This window comes from Rhinolophus ferrumequinum, chromosome X (genome assembly GCF_004115265.2).
Source record: "Rhinolophus ferrumequinum isolate MPI-CBG mRhiFer1 chromosome X, mRhiFer1_v1.p, whole genome shotgun sequence".
Taxonomy (NCBI): Eukaryota; Metazoa; Chordata; class Mammalia; order Chiroptera; family Rhinolophidae; genus Rhinolophus; species Rhinolophus ferrumequinum.
The window spans coordinates 96,363,760-96,389,698 of NC_046284.1; the positions used below are offsets into that span (position 1 = coordinate 96,363,760).

The 25,939-nt window shown below is 40.3% G+C and overlaps 1 protein-coding gene and 2 pseudogenes across 1 annotated transcript; 2 read left to right on the forward strand and 1 right to left on the reverse strand.

Moving 5' to 3' along the window:
* Nucleotides 1–3,693: 3,693 nt before the first annotated feature.
* On the forward strand, nt 3,694–5,145 carry LOC117018407 (proline-rich protein 2-like). The gene has a single exon (XM_033099367.1). The coding sequence runs from the start codon at nt 3,694–3,696 to the stop codon at nt 5,143–5,145; it is 1,452 nt and encodes a 483-aa protein (XP_032955258.1).
* A 32-nt stretch (nt 5,146–5,177) lies between these two features.
* Nucleotides 5,178–5,728, forward strand: LOC117026331 (ferritin heavy chain-like; annotated as a pseudogene).
* An 18,227-nt stretch (nt 5,729–23,955) lies between these two features.
* On the reverse strand, nt 23,956–24,355 carry LOC117018476 (DNA-directed RNA polymerase III subunit RPC10-like; annotated as a pseudogene).
* Nucleotides 24,356–25,939: the final 1,584 nt, after the last annotated feature.

Sequence of the window (25,939 nt, forward strand, 5' to 3'; positions counted from 1 at the left end):
TTTAGTTCATTTAAAAAATTAAGGTATAATTTACATTCAATGAAATTCACATTTTTTAAATGGTCAGTTCTGAGAGTTTTGATAAAAGCACACATTTGTGTAACTACCACAACATCAAGATATAGAACAGATCCATCCCTCCCAAAAATCCCTCATCTTGTGTCCTTTGGTAGTGAACCTCTCCTCCCACATACAGAAAACTTATCTGTTTTCTGTGTCTATAGTTTTTCCTTTTCCAGAATGTCATATAAATGAAATCACACAGTATGTAGCCTTTTGAGTCTGCCTTCTTTCACTTAACACAATAGAGATTCATCCATGCTGTTGCATGGGTTAGTAATTCATTCCTTTCTATTGTGGAGTACAATTCCCTTATATGGATATAATATAATTTGTTTACCCATCCATCAGTTGAACAATATTTGCTTTTTACAGATTTTGGCAATTACAGAAAAGCAGGTATAAACAGCCACATAGAGGTTTTAGTGTGAATATGTGTTTTCATTTCACTTGAATAAATACCACGTTTCCCCAAAAATAAGACCTAGCCAGACAATCAGCTCTAATGCATCTTTTGGAGCAAAAAATTAACATTAAGACCCAGTCTTATGGTAAAATATGACTGGTAAAATAAGACCGGGTCTTATGTAACATAATATAATATAAGACTGGGTCTTATATTAATTTTTGCTCCAAAAGACACATTAGAGCTGATTGTCCGGCTAGGTCTTATTTTCGGGGAAACATGGTACCTAGGACTAGGATTGGTGAGTCATATGGTAAATGTGTGTTGAACTCTATAAGAAACTGCCAAACCATATTCCAATGTAGCTGTCCCATTTTTCACTCCCATCAGCAATATACAAAAGTTCCAGCTTCTCTGAATCCTCATTGTGTTTCAATTATAGACATGCTAATAATTGTGTAGTGATATCTCATTGTTGTTTTAATTTGAAATTCTCTAGTGACTACTAATTTTGAGCTTCTTTTCATATGCTTATTTGTCATATATATATAAATGTGTGTTCAAGTCTTCCACTTGGTTTTCTTTTTTTCTTATTGAGAATTCTTTACATATTCTGTGTATTGTGTGTATTGTTTTTGGATATCCCTGGTCATTCACAGGATGTGAAAAAATTCACGAGACTCAGAAAAGTAAGAAAGCAGGAAAAGTTTTATTGAAAATCAGACAGCGAGGGTGCCCACAGCAGTGTCTAGAGAAGATGGCTGCCCCAAACTTCAGGTTAGCTTTTCTTATATATGAAAGTGTAAGTAATTTTCTTACAGCAGAGGATGTGACATACAAACTCAGGACACTTGACATATAGACTGAGGTCATTTGATTGACATGCACAGATTATATAAATGGTTTGTTTCTTCACAGGCCCTTACCTAGAATGCATACAGAAAAATCCATGGGGGGTGAGGGGCAAGCCATAACGTTTATTTTATTATAATTTTATTGTATTGAGGCTGGAGGTCAGTCTAAGGGCAGGTTCCAGCAGTCTGCACAGGCACCAAAAACGACAAATTCTGGGGTCTTCTATCTTTTTTCTAGGGGTGTTTCAACAGAAAAATTTATCTCTAGGGGCTGGGCTGGGCTGTCGCTGGGGAATTCATGCAGACAGTGCAAAGTACTGATCAAATCACCGTCTGCTAGCCACCTCGGGCTCACTTTTTGTTAACTCTTTTTCTGCCTTATTATTCTGGATACAAGTTCTTTATCAGATAGGTGATTTGTAAATAATTTCTCCAAAACTGTGCATTGTCTTCTCATCTTCAGAATGGTGCTTTTTTAAGAACAAAAGTTCTTAATTTTAATAAAGTCCAATTTATCATTTTCTTTTTTTATGTATCATACTTTGTTTGGTTCAGTGTCTAATAAATTTTTGTTTTACCCAACGTCTCAAAGATTGCCTTCTATGCTTTCTCAAAAAATCTTACAGTTTCATGTTTTACATTTAGGTATATGACGCACACTGAATTAATTTTTATGTGTTGAGTAAAATGAATTAAGTTTTTATTTTTTGCATAGCTATGTTGAGTTGTTTCATCACCATTTGCTGAAAATAACATCTTTATTTAATGGCTTTTTCACCTTTGTCAAAAATTAATCGACCATACAGATGTGGGTTCATTTCTGTCCCATTCACCTCTATATAATTTTTTGTTGGTACTATACTGTTCTTTCTTTCTTTTTTTAAATTTATTGGGGTGATAATTGTTAGTAAAACTACATAGATTTCAGGAGTACAATTCTGTATTACATCATCTATAAATCCCATTGTGTGTTCACCACCCGGAGTCAGTTCTCCTTCCATCACCATATATTTGATCCCCCTTACCCTCATCTCCCACCCCCGGTACTATACTGTTCTGATGATGGTAGTTGTATGGTAAGGCTTGAAATCAGACAGTGTTTGTCTTCAAATTTGGTTCTTTTTAAAACGTATTTCAGCCATTCTACTTTTTTTGCCATTCCATATTAATTTAACAGTCTGCTTGTTTATTTCTACAAAAAGTCCTTTTCTCCTCCTGATTATAATGAATAGTACCCGATGGTTGCCTGCAGAGAGAACTCTGTGGTTTTTGAACTGTGTAAATGTATTACCTATTTAGAAAGTAGGTATGTTCATTTTGAAAGAGTTAAAAAAAAATTAATTGAATCATGTTGGTAAACTAAAGACAAAAATTATCTGCATACACACACACACACACACACACACACACACGAAAAAGTGCCATTAGGAGACAAAAATTGTGAGGAATTCTGGGAAGATAGGAAAAGCAAAGGCTACCAGACTGGTTAATTTAGAGAACCTGAAAAATCTGCAATAGAAAACCTGATCGCATTCAAAGAAATTTAAGAACAGAGTAAATGAAATTACAACACTGTAGAGGGTCCTTGGTCAACTGTGAGATTAAAGAGGTATTCTGTGAACAGATCTGTTTTACCCTACTCTGCTCTGACCATACCCCACCCATACTTACATAGGGCAATAAATACCTGTGGCATTTGACCCCTTTAATCTCCTCAAACTACACTCTAAAGACAGTGAATGAGTTTGAGACAACTGCAGACCTGAACAAAAGGGAAACAATAGGACACATGTACCTAGAAGGGAAAACACTAGTCTTCCAATGTCAGAAAAATACTATTTGTTTTGGAACTGGGAGTGTCCCTATCCTACCTGTAAACTCCATGCCATATACACCCCAAAGGAGAAAGCCACAGAATAATTGACATATTTTGCCCTCCCATTTCCAGCAGAAGCTGACTAGTGAAATGGACCTCACAACTCTCGATCAGATCCATGCTAATTATCTGGCTGATCAAATAAGTCCTTTATCTCTAAATATAAACGAACAAAGGTTTGCCAGATATATGAGGGAAGTACAAGAGAAGCTTATGATTACCAAACAGAACTCTTTCTGGGTCAGGGGAACCCCAAATGCAATACAGGAAACAGAAGAGAACTTTACCAAAAATTCACATTCATTTTCTCAGAAACTGAAGGGGAGAAAACAGATATACAAAATAAAAGACGTCTTGTATAGAAGGAAAAGATTAGAGGCCAGATAAAGTCCTTGCAAAAAAGAAATATTATTGCAAAATTAAAAACTCAGATGCCAGGCACTCAGGGCAGATTCTCCCTGCCCCACCCAGAGTCTGACGGAACCAGGAGCAGGTCGATGACAGGTGGACCACTCCGACCCCAGCCCCGCCCACCGGCACCAACGGATTCCCCCTCCAACCTACCGCCTCTCACCATTTCCGGGGTAAATGTTACGTCTAACGGTCGGGTTTCAGAGCCAACCGCCAACGGCCAGCCGCCAGCGCCAGCTGCAAACCGCCGACGGCCAACGGCCAGCCTCCAGCCGCCAACGGCCAACGGCCAGCCGCCAACGGCCAGCTGCAAACCGCCAACCGCTAACGGCCAGCCGCCAACCGCCAACGGCCAACCGCCAATGGCCAGCCGCCAACGGCCAACCGCCAACGGCCAACGGCCAACCGCCAACGGCCAGCCGCCAACCGCCAATGGCCAACCGCCAACGGCCAGCCGCCAACTGCCAACCGCCAACGGCCAACCGCCAACGGCCAGCCGCCAACGGCCAACCGCCAACGGCCAGCCGCCAACCGCCAACGGCCAGCCGCCAACGGCCAGCCGCCAACGGCCAACGGCCAACGGCCAACGGCCAACCGCCAACCGCCAACGGCCAACCGCCAACGGCCGGCCGCCAACGGCCAACGGCCAACCGACAAACGCCAACGGCCAACCGCCAACGGCCAGCCGCCAACGGCCAGCCGCCAACGGCCAACGGCCAACGGCCAACGGCCAACCGCCAACCGCCAACGGCCAACCGCCAACGGCCGGCCGCCAACGGCCAACGGCCAACCGACAAACGCCAACGGCCAACCGCCAACGGCCAGCCGCCAACCGCCAGCCGCCAACGGCCAGCCGCCAACCGCCAACGGCCAACCGCCAACGGCCAGCCGCCAACGGCCAACCGCCAACGGCCAGCTGCCAACCGCCAACGGCCAGCCGCCAACCGCCAACGGCCAGCCGCCAACGGCCAACCGCCAACGGCCAGCCGCCAACGGCCAACCGCCAATGGCCAGCTGCCAACCGCCAACGGCCAGCCGCCAACGGCCAGCCGCCAGCCGCCAGCTGCAAACCGCCAGCCGCCAACCGCCAACCGCCAACGGCCAACCGCCAACGGCCGGCCGCCAACGGCCAGCCGCCAACGGCCAGCCGCCAACCGCCAACCGCCAGCCGCCAGCCGCCAGCCGCAAACCGCCAGCCGCCAGCCGCCAGCCGCAAACCGCCAGCCGCCAACCGCCAACGGCCAGCCGCCAACGGCCAGCCGCCAACGGCCAGCCGCCAACCGCCAAAGGCCAGCCGCCAACGGCCAACCGCCAACGGCCAGCCGCCAACCGCCAACCGCCAATGGCCAGCTGCCAACTGCCAACGGCCAGCCGCCAGCCGCCAGCTGCAAACCGCCAGCCGCCAACCGCCAACCGCCAATGGCCAACGGCTAGCTGCCTGTGCCCTAACACCAGAGCACGCCCTTGTCTGGCAGCCGTGGTTGCCTAACCCAGGGACACTCCAAGTCCCCGCCGCCGCTGCTTTCACACTGCCTTAGCCTTGGTGTTTGCTGTGCCAGTGCCGGCAGCCATGACGACCCCACTGCCCCAGTCTGTGCACCAGAACTCCCACCCTGACTGCCTGGCTGCTATTAACAACCACATCAACCTAGAGCTCCATGCCTCCTATGTGTACCTGTCCATGGCCTTCTACTTCGATCGCGACTATGTGGCCTTGAAGCACTTTGCCCAGTTCTTCCTACAACAGTCGAGAGAGGAGACGGAGAACGCGGAGAGGCTGATGCAGCTACAGAACCAGCGTGGGGGTCAACTCCGCCTGTGCAACATCACGAAGCTAGAGCAAGATGAAAGGGAGAACGGCCTGAAGGCCAGAGAATGCGCCTTGAACCTGGAGAAGCAAATGAACCAGAGCCTGCTCAATCTGTACCAGCTGGCCACCAATAAGAAGGACGCCCACCTGTGTGACTTCCTGAGGAGTCACTATCTCCATGAGAAGGTGAAGTTCATCAAAGGCTGGGGGACCACATCACCAACCTGCGCAAGATGGGAGCCCCGGAATCCAGCCTGGCAGAGTACCTCTTTGACAAGCTCACCCTGGGCGACAGTGAGGAAAAGAACTGAGTTTGGACTGCCTGCCCTATAGCCACTGGGTGACTTCCTCTGGTCACCAAGCCGAGCATGCACATTGCAGTGTTGCCAATGTAAAACATTCACTTAAGTTTTTTCCTTCCAATTTTACCATTTTTTCCAATAAAGTTATTTGATTCCAAAACAAAGGTCTCTGGTTGGTTGGTATGTGCAAAACCCTCACCTTTTGACATACAGATGGCAAACAGACATATGAAGAAATGCTCGACCTCACTAACCATCAGAGAAATGCAAATAAAAACCACAATGAGATACCACCTCACCCCAGTCAAAATGGCTATCATCAATAAATCAACAAACAAAAAGTGCTGGCACGGATGTGGAGAAAAGGGAACGCTTGTGCACTGTTGGTGGGATTGCAGATTGGTGCAGCCACTATGGAAAACAGTATGGAGGTATCTCAAAAATCTGAAAATGGAACTACCCTATGATCCAGTAATTCCACTCCTAGGTATCTATCCGGAGAAATCCAAAATTTCAATTCAAAAATCTTTATGCACTCCTATGTTTATTGCAGCACTATACACAATAGCTAAGACATGGAAACAACCAAAATGCCCATCGGTAGATGACTGGATTGAGAAACTGTGGTACATTTATACAATGGAGTATTACACAGCCATAAAGAAGAAAGAAATCTTACCATTTGCAACAACATGGATGGACCTAGAGAACATTATGTTAAGTGAAATAAGTCAGACAGAGAAAGATAAGTACCATATGCTCTCACTTATATGCGGAATCTAAAGAAAAGAATAAGTGAATGAACTAATCAGAAACAGTTTTGGAGACAAAGAGGAAAAACTGAGGGTTGCTAGATGGGCGGGAGGGGTGGGGGGTGGGGGGGAGGGTGAGGGGATTGGAGGGCAGTCGGTGACCACAGGATGGTCACGGGTTTGAAAATTAATCTGGGGAACGTAATTTAGTGGTTACCAGTGGGTAAGGGGGTTGGGGGGTGGGAGATGAGGGTAAGGGGGATCAAATATATGGTGATGGAAGGGGAACTGACTCTGGGTGGTGAACACACAGTGTAATTTATGGATGATGTGATACAGAATTGCACACCTGAAATCTATGTAATTTTACTAACAATTGTCACCCCAATAAATTTAAAAAATAAAATTAAAAAAAAAAAAAGATGTTACAAAGATATATACCGTGTTTCCCCGAAAGTGGGACCTACCCGGACAATCAGCCCTAGTGTGTCTTTTGGAGCGGAAATTAGTGTAAGACCTGGTCTTATTTTACTATAATATAAGACCATGTATAATAATGATGTAATATAATGTAATGTAATATAATAATACTGGGTCTTATATAATATATAATATAATACTAGATCTTGTATTGATTTTTGCTCCAAGGGACGCATTGGAGCTGATTGTCTGGCTGGGTCTTGGTTTCGGGTAAACACGGTGTTTAGAATATGACCCAGCTGTTCTCTTTTGAGGAGGCTATACTCAAGTTGACCAGAAGTACCTCAACATTGGTAGACATGGCTGTTATCTAAATGATTTTAGCAAAGAGATAGAGTCCAAATTTTATTTTTATGACTACTGGTATGATTTAACTACATCACTCTGGCATATGGTATTATTGTTTCTCCTATGGCAAGTTCTAGTTTTCTCAAGGCCTTTGCCTCACCTTTGTTGGAAATAAAGCTTAACTATAATATATTCCAAAAAACAAAACAAAACAAAACAAAAAAACCCTCACCTTTTACGTTTTAAAACAGTTATTCAGTAGTCTCTACACAGACCCATGCCTCATGCACATGCAGCTCGAGATCTGCAAGGATGGAGGGAGAAGGTACTCCGTGGGACCCTGGAAATCACAAAATTAATCTTCCCCTTATAAACAATGGGGTGAGGTGGGCGGTTTGGGGCCCTGGAGAATGTGGGGGGGGCATGTGAATATTAACAGTATAGAAATATGGTCTAAAAATCATGATTCGGATTGATCTGGGGAAAGAGTGAAGGGAATGGGATTGGGAATGGATTAAAATAAAGAGGGTCTTCAACTTTACCTGAAAACTTAGTTTATTGTAAAATGCAAATATTAACATTTCTTGATTCAAGATAGCAAGAAGGGAACATGGGAAGCCATCCTGACAGAGTACCTTTTTAAAAACCTCACTGTGGGCAACAGTAATAATGGGAAATGAGCCTTAGGTTGGCTTTCCCTTGGACATGGGAGTGACTTCCTAAGTCACCATGCTAAACATGCCTATTGCCCTTACAAAACATCCAAATACAGTTTTTCCCCCTTCAGTTGTATCCTTTTTTATACTAAGGTAATGTGGTATCAGAAAACACAAATTACCTCATTAGAAGGGCTGAAAAATATAAGATCAAGGCTGAAGGTCAAATTTCTGATATCAAATGTTAAGTAGAAAAAAAATGTTAAGTAGAATAATCACACTCCCCCTGAACCCCCATGCCCCAAATGTTAAGTCAGTGACTCACTGCTTTGAACAATATAGGGGTGGGGAGAGTTGAAACTGATAAACCAGTTAGGAGATATTTTAGCTGGTCCAGATGACAGACAGTGGTGGCTTGAACTGTGGTGGTAACTGAGGAAATGAAGAAACATAGACAAATTCCAGATAAATTGGACAGTTGACAAAATTTGCTTATGGACTAGAGATGAGGATTGGAAATGGGGAAAATAATCTCGGTTCTAGTGTTTGGATTTGAACACCTGGTTTGATGGTAGTGCTGTTTATTAATCTGAGGACATATGCAGGGGACATGAAGGGTGGGGAAGGCATGTCCTGTAAAATAGGAGATGGCTATTAGTGGTCCAAGTGGAAATGTCATGCAGGTAGCCAGAAAAATGAATCTGGAACTCATGTGGGATATCAGGTTTGGAAATCTATCTATGGGAGACATGAGCTTTAGATAGCATTTAGGTCATGGGACTAAACAAGCTCACCAGAAAGAAAGTGTAGAGAGTATGGTCCAACCAACCCCAAGCCCAGGACAGTTAACATTAGACGATGGGTCGAGGTGTTGGAACAGCCAGGGGGATGTTGTCCCCACCAGGACAATGAACTCATTCTAGAATATGTCCAGCTGTGTGTGCTCAGAGTTTATCTCCAAATCAGCTTATTTCTAACCTCAATGTGTCCTCTGGTTTCTCCTTGCATGATGTGCAGAGGAGTTAACATATTACCTTGTCTTCATGGCTATGGGTTGAAAGAAATAATTTCCCAATAAAAAGATTTCGCAGAGAAATGATAGATCTTCTTCTCTGTTTTTTTTTTCTGCCCCCCCAAAAAAGAAATCTCTTCCCCTCTCAGTCCACTCTCTATTTGACCAGATGAAATCTGTACCCATGTAAACCCTAAAATTGTCCATGTCTAGGAAAAAAAATACTCAAAATACTTTCTTTCTTCGGTGGCATGTGTAGTTTACAAAGATCAAAGTTAAAAATGTATAGACTGTATCCTATATTCAAAGACACATTGGGTAGCTTGAGACTCTTTAAAGCTAGCAGATTACTTTGAAGTATTTAGTAAAATATTAACAAGTTTATCTAAGCCATCATTTCCTTCTACCTTTCCCTATGACTGCATTTTAACACATTCTTAAAAATGAGGATTACGGACTTCTAAGGGAGATACAAGATGGCAGAGTAGATAAACAGATAAACACTGTGCCCGCTTCCTTCTGTGAACAAATTAAAATTACAACTAAATTATAGAACAATCAACCTGGAGAACTATCTGAAGTGTGGATGAACAAAAGTTTTATAACAAGATACAAAGAAGCTACGTTGAGACTGGTAGGAAGGGCAAAGACAGAACTGGCCCAAACCTCTGTGTGGCAGTTGAGAACCAGGAGGGATATCTTGTCTGTGGAAGATCCCCTCTGAGGACCAAGGGACCCCAGCCTCACATTGGCCTCTCCAGCCTAGATTACTGGTGCCAGCAAGAGGAGCCCCGCCCAGTTCCCAATATGTGGCTGTGAAAAACAGTGGGGATTCCGACCATCTGGGTGAGACGGAAGGCGGTGGGAAACCCAGGTGTCCTCTTAAAAGTCCCTCACACAGACTCTCTTACTCCCAGGCACTCACTTTAGGCTCCAGTGGAGGGACAGTGACTTGGGGGTGTTGGAGACATATGGGGGGCAGCCTGAGTTGTGTGGCTTCAGGATGAGGGCTGGAAGACAGTCAGCATTTTCCCTGTGAGGGGTCCTTGTCCCGTGCAGCTACTAGGCTAGCACCATCTTTTTTGTGTTCAGCCCTCCCCCTACACTTACAGCCAAATCTGAATCTGATTGGTCTGGTGAGCTCCACAGCTTCACCCTGCTGACTCATGAGGAACCCACCTCACCCAACTCAGGAGGCACTTTCTCCAAGAGCAGCCAGCCCTGCCCAAATTGCACACTCTTTCTTGGAAAACTATCAGAGTCCGACAGAGCCCACGTAGGTGGCAACTGGTCTTGGTGTTCTCTGAGACTTTTGCTGAGTAGTTGAGGCTCAGCACTGGCACCAAACCAGAATTTTCATTAATCTGGTGACCACAACTCTTCCCACTCTAGTGATTCCCTGAGACTCTGCCTCACCCAACTTGCATACCACATGAGGCTTTATCAGTGGCTGAAACTTAAGGGAGCTGGCAGGTGGCAGCAGGCATCAGGGTGTCCTGGCATTTTGGAGAGCTACCCCAGGCCCAGTACTGGTGGCCGATTTCCTTGGTTCTCAGTGTGGCCTCTCCCACGCACCTCCAGGGTTAGCACAGGTAGAGAAAAACTGCAGATCACTTTTGTAGCTCTTACCAGGTAGTCCCCAGCTGGTCACAGGCAGTAGGTGACCTGGGTCTGCACCTGAGCCCCTCCTAAAAGGCCCCAGAACCAACATACTTGGAGGTTGTCTTCAGACTACAGCAAAGGACTGCCCAATTAGCCTGACAAGCAGCACACCCAAAGGGTGGTCTCAACAGGCACCAAAGCTTGCTGGGGCAAATCCTACTCAGTAGGGTAAGCTCCCTGCACAGCAGCCTATAAGTTGTGGATGTGGCAAAACCACACAGCCAACCAGCCTGAGGGTCAATCCCACCCATTAACATGACAATAGCAACCAAGGCTGAACTATAACAGGAGGCCACACATAACCTACACAAGAGACACTCCTGGAGTAACCAGCTCAGGTGACCAGGGAGACTGTGCCACTGGGCCCCACAGGGCACCTGCTACATAAGGCCACCTGCCAAGACTGGGGGATGTAGCAGATCTACCTAATACACAGAAACAAACAGATAGGCAGCCAAAATAAGGAAACAAAGAAATACATCCCAAATAAAAGAACAGAAGAAAATTTCAGAAAAAGAACTAAATGAAATGGAGGCAAGCAATCTACCAGATACAGAGTTCAAAATAATGGTTATAAGGATGCTCAAGGAACTTAGAACTTCAACAAAGACATAGCAAGCATAAAAAGGGACATAGACACCATAAAAAGAATCAGTCAAAAGTGAAGAATCCAATAACTGAAATGAAGAATGCACTAGGAGGAATCACCAGCAGACTAGATGAAGCAGAGGACTGAATCAATGATTTGGAAGACAAGGTAGCAGAAAACACCCAATAGTAACAGCAAAAAGAAAAAAAAATAATCCAAAAAAGTGAGGATAGTTTAAGTTTAAGTGAGGATGTCGTCCTCTGGGATGACATCACATGTAACAACATTTGCATCATAGGGGTACCAGAAGGAAAAGACAGAAAGCAAGGGATAGAAAAACTATTTGAAGAAATAATGACTGAAAACTTTCCTAACCTGGTGAAGGAAATAGATATACAAACCCAGGAAGTGCAGAGAGTCCCAAACCAGATGAACCCAAACAGGCCCACACCAAGACACCTATAATTAAAATGGCAAAGGTTAAAGACAAAGAGAGAATCCTAAAAGCAGCAAGAGAAAGGCAACTAGTAACTTATAAGGGTGCTCCTATAAGATTGTCAGTTGATTTCTCAACAGAAACTTTATAGGCCAAAAGGGACTGGCAGGAAATATTCAAAGTAATGAAAAGCAAGGATCTAAAACCAAGACTACTCTACCCAGCAAAGGTATCATTTAGAATCAAAGGACAGATAAAGAGCTTCCCAGACAAGAAAAGCTAAAGGAGTTCAATATCGTCAAACCAGTATTACAAGGAATGTTAGAAGGACTTCTTTATGATGAACAAAAAGATCAAAATTATGAATAATAAAATGACGATAGCTACATATCTATCAACGATTGCTTTCAATGTGAATGGCTTAAATGCTCCACTCAAAAGACATAGGATGGCTGAATGGATAAGAAAACAAGACTCTTACATATGCTGCCTACAAGAGACTCACTTCAGACTGAGACACACACTGACGAAGTGTAAAGGGATGGAAAAAGGTATTTCATGAAAACGGAAATTAAAAAAAAAGCAAGAAAATCTGGAGTAGCAGTACTTATACCAGCCAAATAGACTTTAAAACAAAGGCTGTAACAAGAGACAAAGAAGGACCCAGTAATCCCACTTCAGGGTATTTATCTGAAGAATCCCAAATGCTACTTCCAGGGGATGTGTGCATCCATATGTTCATTGCAACATTGTTTACAATGGCCAAGATGTGGAGGCAGCCTGGGTTTCTGTTGGTTGATGAATGGATAAAGAGGAGGTAGTACATATATACAATGGAATATTGCTTGGCAGGGAAGGGAATGGGTTCTTGCCATCTGCAGTGGCATGGGTGGACCTGAAGGGAATTGTGCTGAATGGAGTGTCAGACAGAGAAAGACAGATGAAATGAGATTTCACTTATATATGGAATTTAAAGAACAAAATCAACAAACAAAACAGAAACAAACTCATAGATACAGAGAACATTTTGATGGTTGCCTGATGGGATGGGGGTTGGGGAGGAGTGAAAAGGGGGAAGGGAGAAAGAAATACAAACTGGTTGTTACACAGCAGTCATAGGGATGTAGGGTATTTCATAAGGAATGTAGTCAATAATATTGTAATAACTATGTATGGTGTCAGATGGGTACTAGATTTATTGGGGTGAAAGATGGGAAGGGGTTGGGGACAGGTGTAAAATATGAAGGGAGTAAGAAGTACAAACTGATAGTTGAAAAACAGTCATGGGGATGTAAAGTAAAGCACAGGGAATATAATCAACAATATGGTAATAGGTAGTATAGTGCCAGATCAGTATTAGACTAGTTAGGGGATCATTTCTTAAATTATACAGATGTCTAACCACTATGCTGTACATCTGAAATTAATATAAAATAATATTGAATGTCAACTGGAATTTTAAAAGGTAGGGGAAAAGGTGAAGGAGAATAAGAGGTCCAAATTTCCAGATATATAAAAATAAATAAGTCATGGGGAAGTAATGTACAGCATAGGGAACATAGTCAATAATATTGTGATCACATGGTATGGTGTCAGATGGTTGCTGGACTTATCATGGTGACCACTTATTTAGGTATGTAAATACTGAATAACTATGGTGTATACCTGAAATTAATATAATATATGTTAGCTATATTTTAATAAAAATCTTTTAAAAATAAAATAAATTGAGGAAAAAATGAAGATTATGGTCTTTTGAGTTCCATTTCCAGAAAATTTGATCCTCCCTATACTCTTTGTTATCAAATTTGGTCTTCTCAATATATTTCTTTACATGCCTGCTTTGAGGACTCCTCTAAGTTTGTCTCAGATCTCACATACACAGAGGATGCCAAAGAAATGTATACACATTTTAAGAAAGGAAAAAACTATTACAATTGTAATACTCAATGTATACTGGTAACAAAAGATGAATACAAGTCACGTTTGACTTCTGCAATTACAAGAGGTACTTGAAGTGGTTACCATCAGTGTCCAGACACTTCTGATTACGGTGAACTACTGCTTGAGCAACGTTGACCAAAGTGTCCACTTGTATACATTTTCTGGCACATTTGCTGTATATATATATGTGTGTATATATATGTGTGTGTGTGTATATGTGTATATATGTGTGTGTATATATATATGTGTGTGTGTGTGTGTGTGTATATATATATATATACACGTACACTTCAATACACATCTCTCTAGTAGATATGAAGAAGCACAGGCCAATTTGTGACTTGAAAACCGTCAGTTCACCGAGGATCCTTCTTACGTTCCTGTTTTGGAGAGGCAGTTTGCTGTAGTGGTTAATCTCAGATTGTCTGGGTTCACATACCAGCTTAGCCCCTATCTTGGGTGAACCTGGGCAAGTTATTTAATTTCTCTGTGCCTCAGTTTCTTCACATTTAAAATAACAATAGTAAATGTCAACTCCTTTGGGTTACTGTGAAGTTTAAATGAGTTAATATATGTACAAGTAAATCTCCTAGAACAGTGTCTGGCACAGTGCAAGTACTTTATGTATTAGCCATATCATCTTCATCATATCATCATCACCATTATCATCACTCTCCAGTCACTCTTAAGTTCCTTTGTGTGGTTTATTCATTGGGGGAAAAGATTGCATGTCTATACGTTGCTATTGGGCGTGTCTCTTGCACTTTAGCCAACCATGTCACCTTGCATATTGAGAAGATAAAAAAAAAAAGATTTTTTGTAGCTTCTTTGGTTGTCAGGTACATCTAGGACTTAAGGAAGGAAGGTTTTTGTTTACGTGCCCCAAGTTCCAGCCAGGAAGTGATTTCTACTATAATAAGTTTCTATGCTAATCTTTCCGTTTTGTCTCCACCAGCTTTCCTTTAAAATCGCCCCCTAGAACACGTTTTGCTTATTCTTCCCAAATCCAGGTTGCCTGATCCTTCTCTTTCCATCCTGAACTATTTGTTAATTCTCAGAGATGGAAAAGAGCAAAAGGATAAAGTGCTTGCTCTGATTCCCACCATATATATGGATGTTTTGACATAAAGAGGTGTCTAATATGCGAAAAGTGGACAAAAGGGACCATATTAGGGCAACTGATAATATAAAAATTAAAATGTATAAAACACCATGAGCTTTAGCACAGAGGTTCTTAAGCTTTTCTGACATTAGAGTCACCTGCGAAACTTTAAAACATCTTGATGTACAGGCCATATCCCAGACCAAGTACATCAGAGTGTCTTGGGGCAGGACCTAACATCCCAGGCAATGAAAACCAGTGGGAGCACCTTGCTACTCAAAGTATGGTCTATGGACCAGAAGAATCAGCCTCACTTGAGTACTTGTTAGAAATGTAAATTTTGAAGCCCTACTCCAGACCTACTGAATCACAATCTACATTTTAACAAGTTCCCTGGAGATGAATATGCACACTGACATTTGAGAAATATTGCTTTAACATCCTGGTACTAAAACATGACTACACTGTGGAATCACCTGGGAAGCTGGAAAATAATACTGATGCCTTGATTTACACAGTTCAGTCAGTCATACCATCATGGAAGTACTGGACTAATTACATTAAAATCATACTCTAACTTCAACAACAATTATTGAATTAATCATTATTGATCACACACACACACACACATACACACACACACACACACACACACACACTTTTATCCATTCTGCTGTTTTATCACAAACTGGCTTGTTTTATAGCATGGGTTGTCAAACTATAGCTCACAAGCCAAATCTACATTTTTGTATCTATATTCATAAGGGATATTGGTCTGTAGTTTTCTTGTGATGCCCTTAACTGCTTCTGCAATCATAACACCAGACTCAGAATGTGTTAGAAAATGTTCCCTCTTCTGTGTTTCAGAAGATTTTGCAAAGAATAGGTATTAATTCTTCTTTAAATTTTTGATAGACTTACAAGTGAAATCATTTGGGCCTGGGCTTTTAATTGTGGAAAGTTTTAAAATTACTAACTTAATAACTTTATTTATTATAGGTCTATCCACATATTCTAGTTCTTCTTGAGTCAGTTTCCATAGTTTGTGTCTACCTAGGAGTTTGTCCATTTCATCTAGGTGGACTGTCGAGTTCTGCTTCATATTATCCCCTTACCATCCTTTTTGCTTTCTTAAACCAGGTAGTGATGTCCTTGTCACATTCCCAATTTTAATAATTTGAGTCTTCTGTCATTTTTTTCTTTGTCAGTCTAGTTAGAAGTTGTCAATTCTGTCGAATTTTTAAAAGTACTCCCTTTGATTTTTTTCTCTGTTGTTTTTCTGTTGCATATTGCTTTTATTTCTGTTCTAATCTTTAATATCTCCTTACTTATGCTCACTTTGGATTTAGTTGGCTCTACCTTTCTATATTTTAAAAATTTTGGAATGTTAGGTTATTTGACATCTTTTTCTTTTTTAATATCAGCATTTACAGCAATACATTTTTCTTTAATCACTGCATTTGCTGTATTCCATAATTTTTGGTATGTGTCTTTTTCATTCATCTCAAAGTATTTTCTAATTTCCCTTGTGATTTCTTCTTTGACCCATCAGTTATTTAGAAGTGTGTTGCTTAATTTCCATATATTTGCCAACTTCCCAAATTATCCTGTATTGATTTCTAATTTTGTTTGACTTTGGTCAAAAAACATTCTTTGCATGGTTTCAATCCTTTTAAATTTATTGAGGCTTGTCCTATACTGTATCCTGGAGAATATTTCATTAAGTCCTTGAGAAGAAGAGTATTCAGCTATTGTTGGGTAGATTGTTCTACAGATATTTGTTAGGTCTAGTTGGCTCATAGTTTTAGTAAAGTCTTCTACTTCTTTGTTGCTTTTTTTCCTAGTCTACCCATTACCAAAAATGGGAATTGCGGTCTCCAACTATCATTTCTGACTTATCTATTTCATTCTTCAGTTCTGTCAGTTTTTGTTTCATGCACTTGAGGCTCTTTGGTTATGTTTATGTTCATTTATAATGTTATCTCTTCCTGATGATTTGAATATGTTATCATTATAAAATATCTCTCTTTGCCTCTAGTAAGAGTTTTTGTCTTAAACTATATATATATATTTTCTGAAATTAGTGTAGCCACTCCCTCCCTCCTTTGGTCTTTGTTTGCATAATATATCTTCTTTCTTTCTTTTTACTTTCAAACTACTCGGCTCTTATAATGTGTATCTTTTGTAGAGAGTGTAGAGTTGGATCTTCTTTATGATCCATTGTGACAATATCTATCTTTTGATTGGAGTCCTTAATCTATTTACTTTTAATATTATTATTGATATTGTTAATTTATGTCTGCCATATTGTTATATATTTTCTATTTATCTTGTGTTTTTTATTTCCATGTTCTTCCTCTATGCTCTTTGTATGAAATAGATATTCTCTATTGTACTGTTTTAATTCAATTTGCTGGTTTTCTTTCTTATGCTTTAAAGTTATTTTTTAGTGATTGCTCTAGGGATTACAATATGCATCTTGTCACAATCTACATTTTATGTTAATACTAATTCATTCCAGTAAAACATAGGAACTTCGTCCCATTATAGTTCCATTTCTTGCATCATTCTTTGTGCTATTATTGTCACATACATCTACATATGTTATAAACTCAACAATACAATGTTTTTATTATGATGATTATGCAGTTCTCTTTAAAAACAATTACTAAAAGGGGAAATATTTATACAGTGTTTTATGTTTAACAACTTTTATCTGTGGTCTTTATTTCTTTGTGTATATTCTAGTTACTGCCTGATGTTGTTTCCTTTCAAATAGAATAACTCTTAGATTTTCTTAATAAGGCAAGGTTCTTAGCAATGATTTCTGTCAGTCTTCATTCATCTGAGAATGACTTTATGTTGTTGCCTTCATTTTTAAATATTAGTTTTGCTTAATATAGCATTCTTGGTTGACAAGGTTTTCTTTATCCTTTCAATAATTTGAATCCCACTGCCTTTTGGCCTCCATTGTTTCTGATGAGAAGTCAACTTAGGGTATTATTGTGGGTTCTCTGCCAGGTGTTGAATCATTTTTTCCTTGCTGTTTTCAATATTTTCTCATTGTCTCTGTCTTTCAGAAATTTAACTATAATGTATCTAGGGGTTGATTTCTGTGTTTTTTAAAAGTGGATTTGGTTGATCAGTTTGGATGAGTAATATTTATCATCAAATTTGGGAAATTTTCATCCACTACTTCAAATACTTTTTCTGCCTCTCTCTCTCTCCTCTCATTCTCGGACTCCAATTATGCATATGTTGATGTGCTTGATGGCGTTCTACTTGTCTCTGAGTCTATGTTCATTTTTCATTCCGCTTTCCTTTTTGTTCTTAAGATTACATAATTTCTAGTGATTTACCTTCGACTTCTTGGATTCTCTCTTTGCCAGCTCAAATCTGCTGTTATGACTTTGGGGAATTTTTTCATTTCAATTATTGTACTTTTGTACTCCAGAATTTCAAGTTTTCAAAATATTTTCTTTATTGTTATTTTAACTCTCTTTTTGACAAATTAGTATATTCATACTTTCCTTTTAATCTTTAAATCTGATTTCCTTTTTAAATGTATTTATAAAAGCTGCTTTGACATCTTTATCTTCTATGTCTGCTATGTAAACCTCTTCAGGGAGCTTCTATTTACTGCTTTATTTCCTGTGTCAAAAATTATTGTCTCTTGCACATTTTAAAATTGTTTTGAAAAGTGAACATTTTAGGTACTGTATTGTAGCATCTATAGATTCTGTCTGGATTTCTCCTGTAGAGTCTGTCTCCCTTATGGTGTGTGGGGGCTGATGTCTCTGCTCATTTCTTTATTTTTATTTTTAAACCTAGAGGTCATCCATATGTCAGCACAGCTTAGTGGTCAGCCTTTGGTCAGATTTTGTGCTTAAACACCATGTCTTGGTCATTTTAGGCTGCCATAACAAAATACCATTGGCTGCGTGGCTTAAAGAAAGCCACCATTCTGGTGTTCTAACAGTTCTGGAGGCTGGAAAGTCCAAGATCAATGTGCTGGCAAAGTAGGTTTCAGTCTGAGGTCTCTTCTCTTGGCTTGTAGATGGCAGCCTTCTTGTTGTGTCCTTACATGATGGAGAGGGAGAGATCAAATCCTCTGGTGTCTCTTCTTATAAGGGAACTAATCCTGTAGGATCAGGGCCCCACACTTATATCATTTAACTTTAATTACCTCCATAAAGGTTTTATCTCCAAATACAGTTACATTGGGGGTTGAGGCTTCAATGTATGAATTTCAGGGGGGAGGGACAGATACATTTACTCCATAATACAACCTGACCCAGTAAGGCTTTTGGCTTTTGTTGATGGATCTGTGTATATGAATTGGGAAATGCACTCAAAGTTAAGGAAGTTTACAAGTCTGGCTTGGCTTTTACTTCCTGGGTATGTAAGGCCTCACAATTAGCCAGGGACAAGTAGCTAGCTAGGGCCTTCTCTGGTGTTTTCTGAGAGTGCACACGGCCTGCAGTCCTATACATGGACAAAGCCTTCCAGAACAGCTGGGATATGTGGGAACTTATTAAAGTCTATGTTTGCTGCCTTGTTTCCAGATCTGTTACATATATTGCTGATATTCCTGTCTGTATTTTATACCAACCCATACTTCAACCCCAGGTTAGCTGTGATGTTGGTTTTCCCAACTGTTTGCCAAGGAGATAGCTATTATTTTCAATAACAACCTCAGCATAGATTTTTCCACATTGTAAATAAAATCAACCCTCTCCTAGGGTTTCCAGGCGGAAATTCCTGCCTGTTCTCAGGAATTTTTTTTTTTTTTTGCTTTCCCGTTCCTGAATCCCAAGAAAAGTTGGTCAGAAAATCGGGAAAATTGGGTCCTTGAACCCAGGTGGTTGGTAGCATCAGCCGTCACTTTATGGAAACAATTCATTGTGGAGAACAGAAAACAGTTTATATCTCATGATTTGGGAAGGGGAAAGTGAAAAAGATTCCTGAGAACGAGCGGGAATTTCCTCCTGGAAACCCTACCCTCTCCAGGGCTCTGGTCCTCATGGCCTGCTATACTCTTGTAGAACTGCTACACCACAAAGCTATGGGTGGCAAGGCAGAATAGGAGCAGCTCAGTCTTTAAATGGCACAACTTCCCACTGTTTTCCTTGAATAAATATTCTCAATTTGTTGTATGCTTTTTGCCAATTTCTAGAGTACTGAAATGGTTGTTTTCAACAACTTTTTCCAGTTTATTGGTGCTTCTGGGGATAAGAATTCACGGACTCCCTCACTCAACCATGCTCAAAGTCTGTTTTCCAGATGGCTAGACTAATGAGGTGTGGGAGGATGGAAACATTCATTGTGGGCCTACTGTTGTTACTATGTGCAAGTGTCATCTAGCTGATTCCAATTTCAATACTTAAAAAAATATTAGGTGAGAAATCTATATTTTCTATTACACGAAATACACATTTCTATAATTAAATAAAATTTAAATTCCTTGCTATCCTAGTCATTTTTTTTTTTTTTAAAAAAGCACTCACTTCTTTCATTTACTTCAAAATGTTCTTTGGAAAATCAATACTTTAAAAAAATCATTTGGAAAATACAGACTTTAAAAAAATCTTGAAATGTCTGTAATATGTCCTTTTCCAGTCTTATAAGTATGTAAGATTAAAAATCTTTTCTTAGTCCTTTACATTAACAAGGATTAAATTCTGGTGGCAGTATATTTATGCCTCCAAAGTAGGAAGATTTTTTTACAAATGTGTAACTGAATTGTAGATTAAATTTACTTATATAAAAAAATAAAAAAGAATTCTCCATACTGTTGTATATATACAACAGTGTATATATAGCTATTGGTTTTTTATTGTACAGGATACCTTAAGTGTGCATTTTGATTGTGTACAGTATCTCTATATATCAGGCAGAATTTTCTTTTTCTGAAGGAGAGTGTGATGGGGTTAGATATGTTTAAGTGTCACATTATCTATTATTTAAGTGCATTTAGAACAAAATTATTAGTTCTTCCTAGGAATGGATTATTGCAATAGTTAACTTCTCAATGTTGTTCTGTCACCTCTTCTTTTCATACAAGTAAAGGTCCTCTGGGTTTACATTGTTACGTTAATTGGAGTATTTTTTGCATTTAGCTTGAGGGACAATGACTGATACTGCACAGACCGGATTTTCATGTGCTTGCTGTTCTCTAACTGCAGAGTGCCTGGGGGTATCCACTTATAGTAATGGCTATAAGTCGTGGTATCAGTGTTACCATATTTAAACACCCATGGTTGGCTGAATATAACAGTTAATTATGTCACTGTCCCTGCCCAGGACAACTGCTACTAAAAGGACACACTCACATGACGAGGAAGATGGCAGATGTGGTGGTTTGGCGCTAAATGTTACTTCTTGGAGAGGTTTAGGATGTTGGCTTTGTTTTCTAAAAAGCATCTAGCAGTTTTCATCTTGTATAGTAATTTCCCACATGGTTTTTTATTACAATTATACGCTTATTGTTGTATCTCTTTTAGTTTTCCTCATTGGAGAAAAAGCCAATTCAATATTAGAATGCTACCCAAGAACTAAAGGACTTTTTGAAGAAATAGGACAGGGCAACGCTGAGTGTGAATGCAAAGAAGCCTGCACATTTGAAGAAGCAAGAGAAGCTTTTGAAAATAATGGAAAACTGTAAGTGTATCGGCAATTTAAAAGATTTTTCAAGAACTCATAGACACAGACAATAGTTTAGTGGTTACCAGAGGGTAAGGGGGGTGGGGGGTGGGAGATGAGGGTAAGGGGGATCAAATATATGGTGATGGAAGGAGAACTGACTCTGGGTGGTGAACACACAATGGGATTTATAGATGATGTATTACAGAATTGTACACCTGAAATCTATGTAATTTTACTAACAATTGTCACCCCAATAAATTAAAAAAAAGAAAGATTTTTCAGATTTGCCTATCTTTTGGATGTATGTTTGTAATCTGCATTCCCAAATGGTCTGCATTGTTAGCAATTAAAAATTACCCTTGTGAAGAACTCTGAAAGTGTCATCTAACAAAGAATACCTTGTGGGTAGGAGAACTAGGTTCGTGTCCCTAAATGTTGGTCTGTCTTTGTCGGTCCTATTTCCATAGGAGTCTGCTGAGCTGAGATTTATCATCTTAGCAAGGGGAAGCATTTGTTTTACAGGAGGCTTTGTTTGCGAAAGTTGTAGATGACATCATCCCTGTACTCTGCCTAATCAGACAGAAAATGTGGAGGAAGCTAATAGATGCTGACACTGTTTTAAAATGTTTTGCTTCTTATATAAAAGAAAAGAATACCTGAACTCCCCTCCCAACTCTGTCAGAACGGTCCCCTTCACCTCTCTTTACTGTGGTCTGCATGCTATTCAAGGAGAGCATGGATATAAATGCCTAACCACTGCACTATACACCTGAAACTAATATAAAATAGCATTGATTGTCAACTATAATTATAAGTATGAGGTCTGACAATTAAGTTCATGAACTTGTTGCAACGATGTTGCTAACCTTTTTTTGATATCAGAAGGATTATTCATTATGAATTTGTACCAACTGGATAAACAGTTAACCAAGTTTACTATTTGGAAGTGCTGAAAAGACTGCGTGACAAAGTTAGACGACCTGAACTTTTCACCAACAATTCACGGCTCTTGCGTCATGACAATGCACCAGCTCACATGGCACTGTCTGTGAGAGAGTTTTTAGCCTGTAAACAAATAACTGTATTGGAACACCCTCCCTACTCACCAGATCTGGCCCCCAGTGACTTCTTTCTTTACCCAAAGATAAAGGCAATACTGAAAGGAAGACATTTTGATGACATTCAGGACATCAAGGGTAATACGACAACAGCTCTGATGGCCATTCCAGAAAAAGAGTTCTAAAATTGCTTTGAAGGGTGGATTAGGCACTGGTGTTGGTGCATAGCTTCCCAAGGGAAGAATTTCGAAGGTGACCGTAGTGACATTCAGCAATGAGGTATGTAGCACTTTTTCTAGGATGCGTTCGTGAACTTAATTATCCGACTTCATATATATATATATATATATATATATATATATATATGTATAATATATATGTATTATATATATTTATATATGTGTATAATATATATATTATACATATGTCTACAAGTGGACACTTTGGTCAACATTGCTCAAGCAGTAGTTCGCCATAATCAGAAGTGTCTGGATGCTGATGGTAACCACTTTGAGCACCTCTTGAATTGCAGAAGTCAAACGTGACTTGTATTCACCTTTTGTTGTTGGTATATATTATTACAATTTTAATAGATTTTTCCTTTCTTAAAATGTGTATACACTATTTTGGCACCCTCTGTATATTAAATACATATATTTAATATATATATATATATTACATTCATATTATATGTATTATATATACAATACACATTATATTTTTGTGTATACACACACACACACACATAGTCATGGGATGTAAAGTACAGCATAGAGAATATAGGCAATGGTATAGTAACAGCTATACACAATGTCAGATGAGTGGTAGACTTGGGGGTATCACTTTGTGAGGGGTGTAAATGTCTAATCATTATGTTGTTTTGTACACCTGAAACTAATTTAAAAAAAGAAAAAGGAGAGCAGGGATGGGAAAGCACAAGGCAGTGATGTAAATTTGTGGAACTGCTCTGCAGTTGTAAATTATATTACCAGAGGTAGCCATTATATACAGGCCCAAAGACCCTCAGGACACACAATGCACACTTCCAGCTGGGAATCCCCTCTGGTACTCCACTATGAAAATAACATTAGATGCTAAACAAGGGACGTCAGATGTGCTAGAGGCACATCAAGTACATCCTGTGGCTCATTCTCATATTGCTTCACATGATTTTTTTGTGAGTGTGTGGGTGAATGTGTGTGTGTGTGTGTGTGTGTTTTAACATAACTAGGCTTGTCTTTTTTTGGACTTTTTCATTTTAATTAACTATTCAGAAAAAATTTTGATTAAATAGGTTTGCAATTAACAGTTAAATATTTAGAAACTTCTAATGTACTAAATTAATAAGTTTTACTCTATTAGTTGTACAAACAGTGTAAATATTTTAGAGTGTTGGTTGATGGTGAGAGAATGTCTATTGTCTAATAAATGTAAAAGATGAATGGACAGGATCTTAAACAGAGTGCACTTCATTATGGATACTCCTCTCCAAACACAAAATCTCCCTGGACATTAATGAGTCCATCCACTGATTGGCAGATGGGTTACCTTTCCTGACACCCTGGCCAACAACTCTAAAAGGGTTAGCTTTCCGCCCCACCAGCAAAGACCCTCAGGACACACTCCTATCTGGGAATCCATTCTGGGGAACAAGATAAACAGACACTGACGCAGCTGCGCCAGCTTGGACATAGTCCCTCCAGCGGTGTCCACATTGTGCATTGCAGCACTTGTAGAAGGTGTTCATTGGTTTGTCTGCAGAGTGGGTCTGAAGCTGCATGAAATAGACATGATGATGTTCCCATTTGGGACAGGGCTCTGCAGTAGAGTCAACACTGCCAGGCAGCTCCACCAAGCAAATCATCTACTTCTTTCAGCTTTGGATACTTCCGATTTGTTACCCTGAGGGTGATGTTATGCATGTAGGGGCAGGTGTTACAGGCCAAACGGTGGCAGAGCTGTCCCTCCTCCATGATGAGCCCGTGCCCGCAGCCAGGGCAGAAGAACAGCATGACTATGGACTAGCCCCGCAGGCTCCTGGCAGGCCCCATGACAGCTGGGGCCACAGCTGGCTTTGTCTTAAAGCAGTCATATTCCTAGACCAATCATGACTATTTTATACTCTAAACAGAATAAAGTGCCATTTGTAAATGTAACCTAAATACTATTTAGAACCTTCACTACCTATACCAAATATCACAGAATGTTTGGAGTACAATACAGCTCATCTTTTTAAAAATATAAATCTGAAACCTATGTAACTTTACTAACAATTATCACCCCAAGAAACTTTAATTTAAAAAAAATGGATGTAGTGAACCATGGTGGGGGGTGGGGAACAAACAAATTTGGTTCTTCACATTATGTTTTTTCCAAGGAATATAAATTTTAGATATTCTACAATTTCCACAAAGTTAATATGCCTTTTCATCATACTTTATCATTCTCCAATAAAGGCAAGTACTTCTTTGACATGCATTGTGCTGAAAGTACTTTCTATCAATGAAAAATACTATTTTTAATTTAAAAATGTAAATAATTTAAAACTTACACAAAAGTTGCAAGAATAGCCTTTTCCCATATTTGCCAATTGCATTTTGCTGCATTTGCTTTATTATGTTCTGTCTTCCCCATACATACATACACACACACACACACACACACTCACTCACTCTTTTTCTATCATTTGAAAGTACTCGTAAATTGAATTATTGTGCCTCTCTACTACTGAATACTTCATTGTGTGTTTCCTTAAAAAGATATTTTACTTAATCACTATCAATGATCAAAATCAGGAAATTTAACATTGATACAATATTATCTAATATCCCTATTTGAACTCGACAATCATTCTAATAATGTCCTTCATAGCATTTTTGTTTCCACTCCAACATCCATGTCAGGCATCAACTCTGTCTTGGGCACTGTCACAGTGGAGATCCATTTGCAGCTTCCAGGGCTGGCTGAACATACTATGAAGTTCCAGGTTCCTGAGAGTAGTTCACGAAGAGAAAGAAAGGTCTGGAAGAGAGAGGAGGTACTCGGAGTGGGAGATTAGGAAGGGCAACTCACAACCAACGACGTGTCACCAAAAAAGGAAAGGAAATCAAGCCTGTCCCTCTCCCAACTCCCCATATCCCTCAAAAATGTGAGGAAAAGAAGTCCAAACCGAAACTCACTGGGGACAACCCAGCTAAATGGGAGGAGAAAAGACAGGAACGTGGGCACTAAGGTAAACTACTCAAGCAGATGCCTCCCAGAGAGGAGGGAGGAGAGAGCGCGGAAGCCCGGGAGAGAACCCAGAGCATCCCAGCGAAGTTGAGGCGTTTCTTGCTCCCTTTTTCAGCGGGGGTGAGGAAGGCATTGCATTTTTAACACAGCCACATGGTTCTCGCCGTAAGTGACAATCATCACCCCAAATAGCATACGTGTTACTCCAGAGCCCGAGGAATGGCCACAGGAGGAGGGAGAGGGAGAGGGAGCGGGACGTCGCATTGGGTTTGGCGACTAGGACTGGGGTGAGGGCAGGGGTGGACATCGGGGAGACGGCGGGAGCCCGAGGACCCCCGAAGGGCCAGGACGGCGCGGACAAGGGT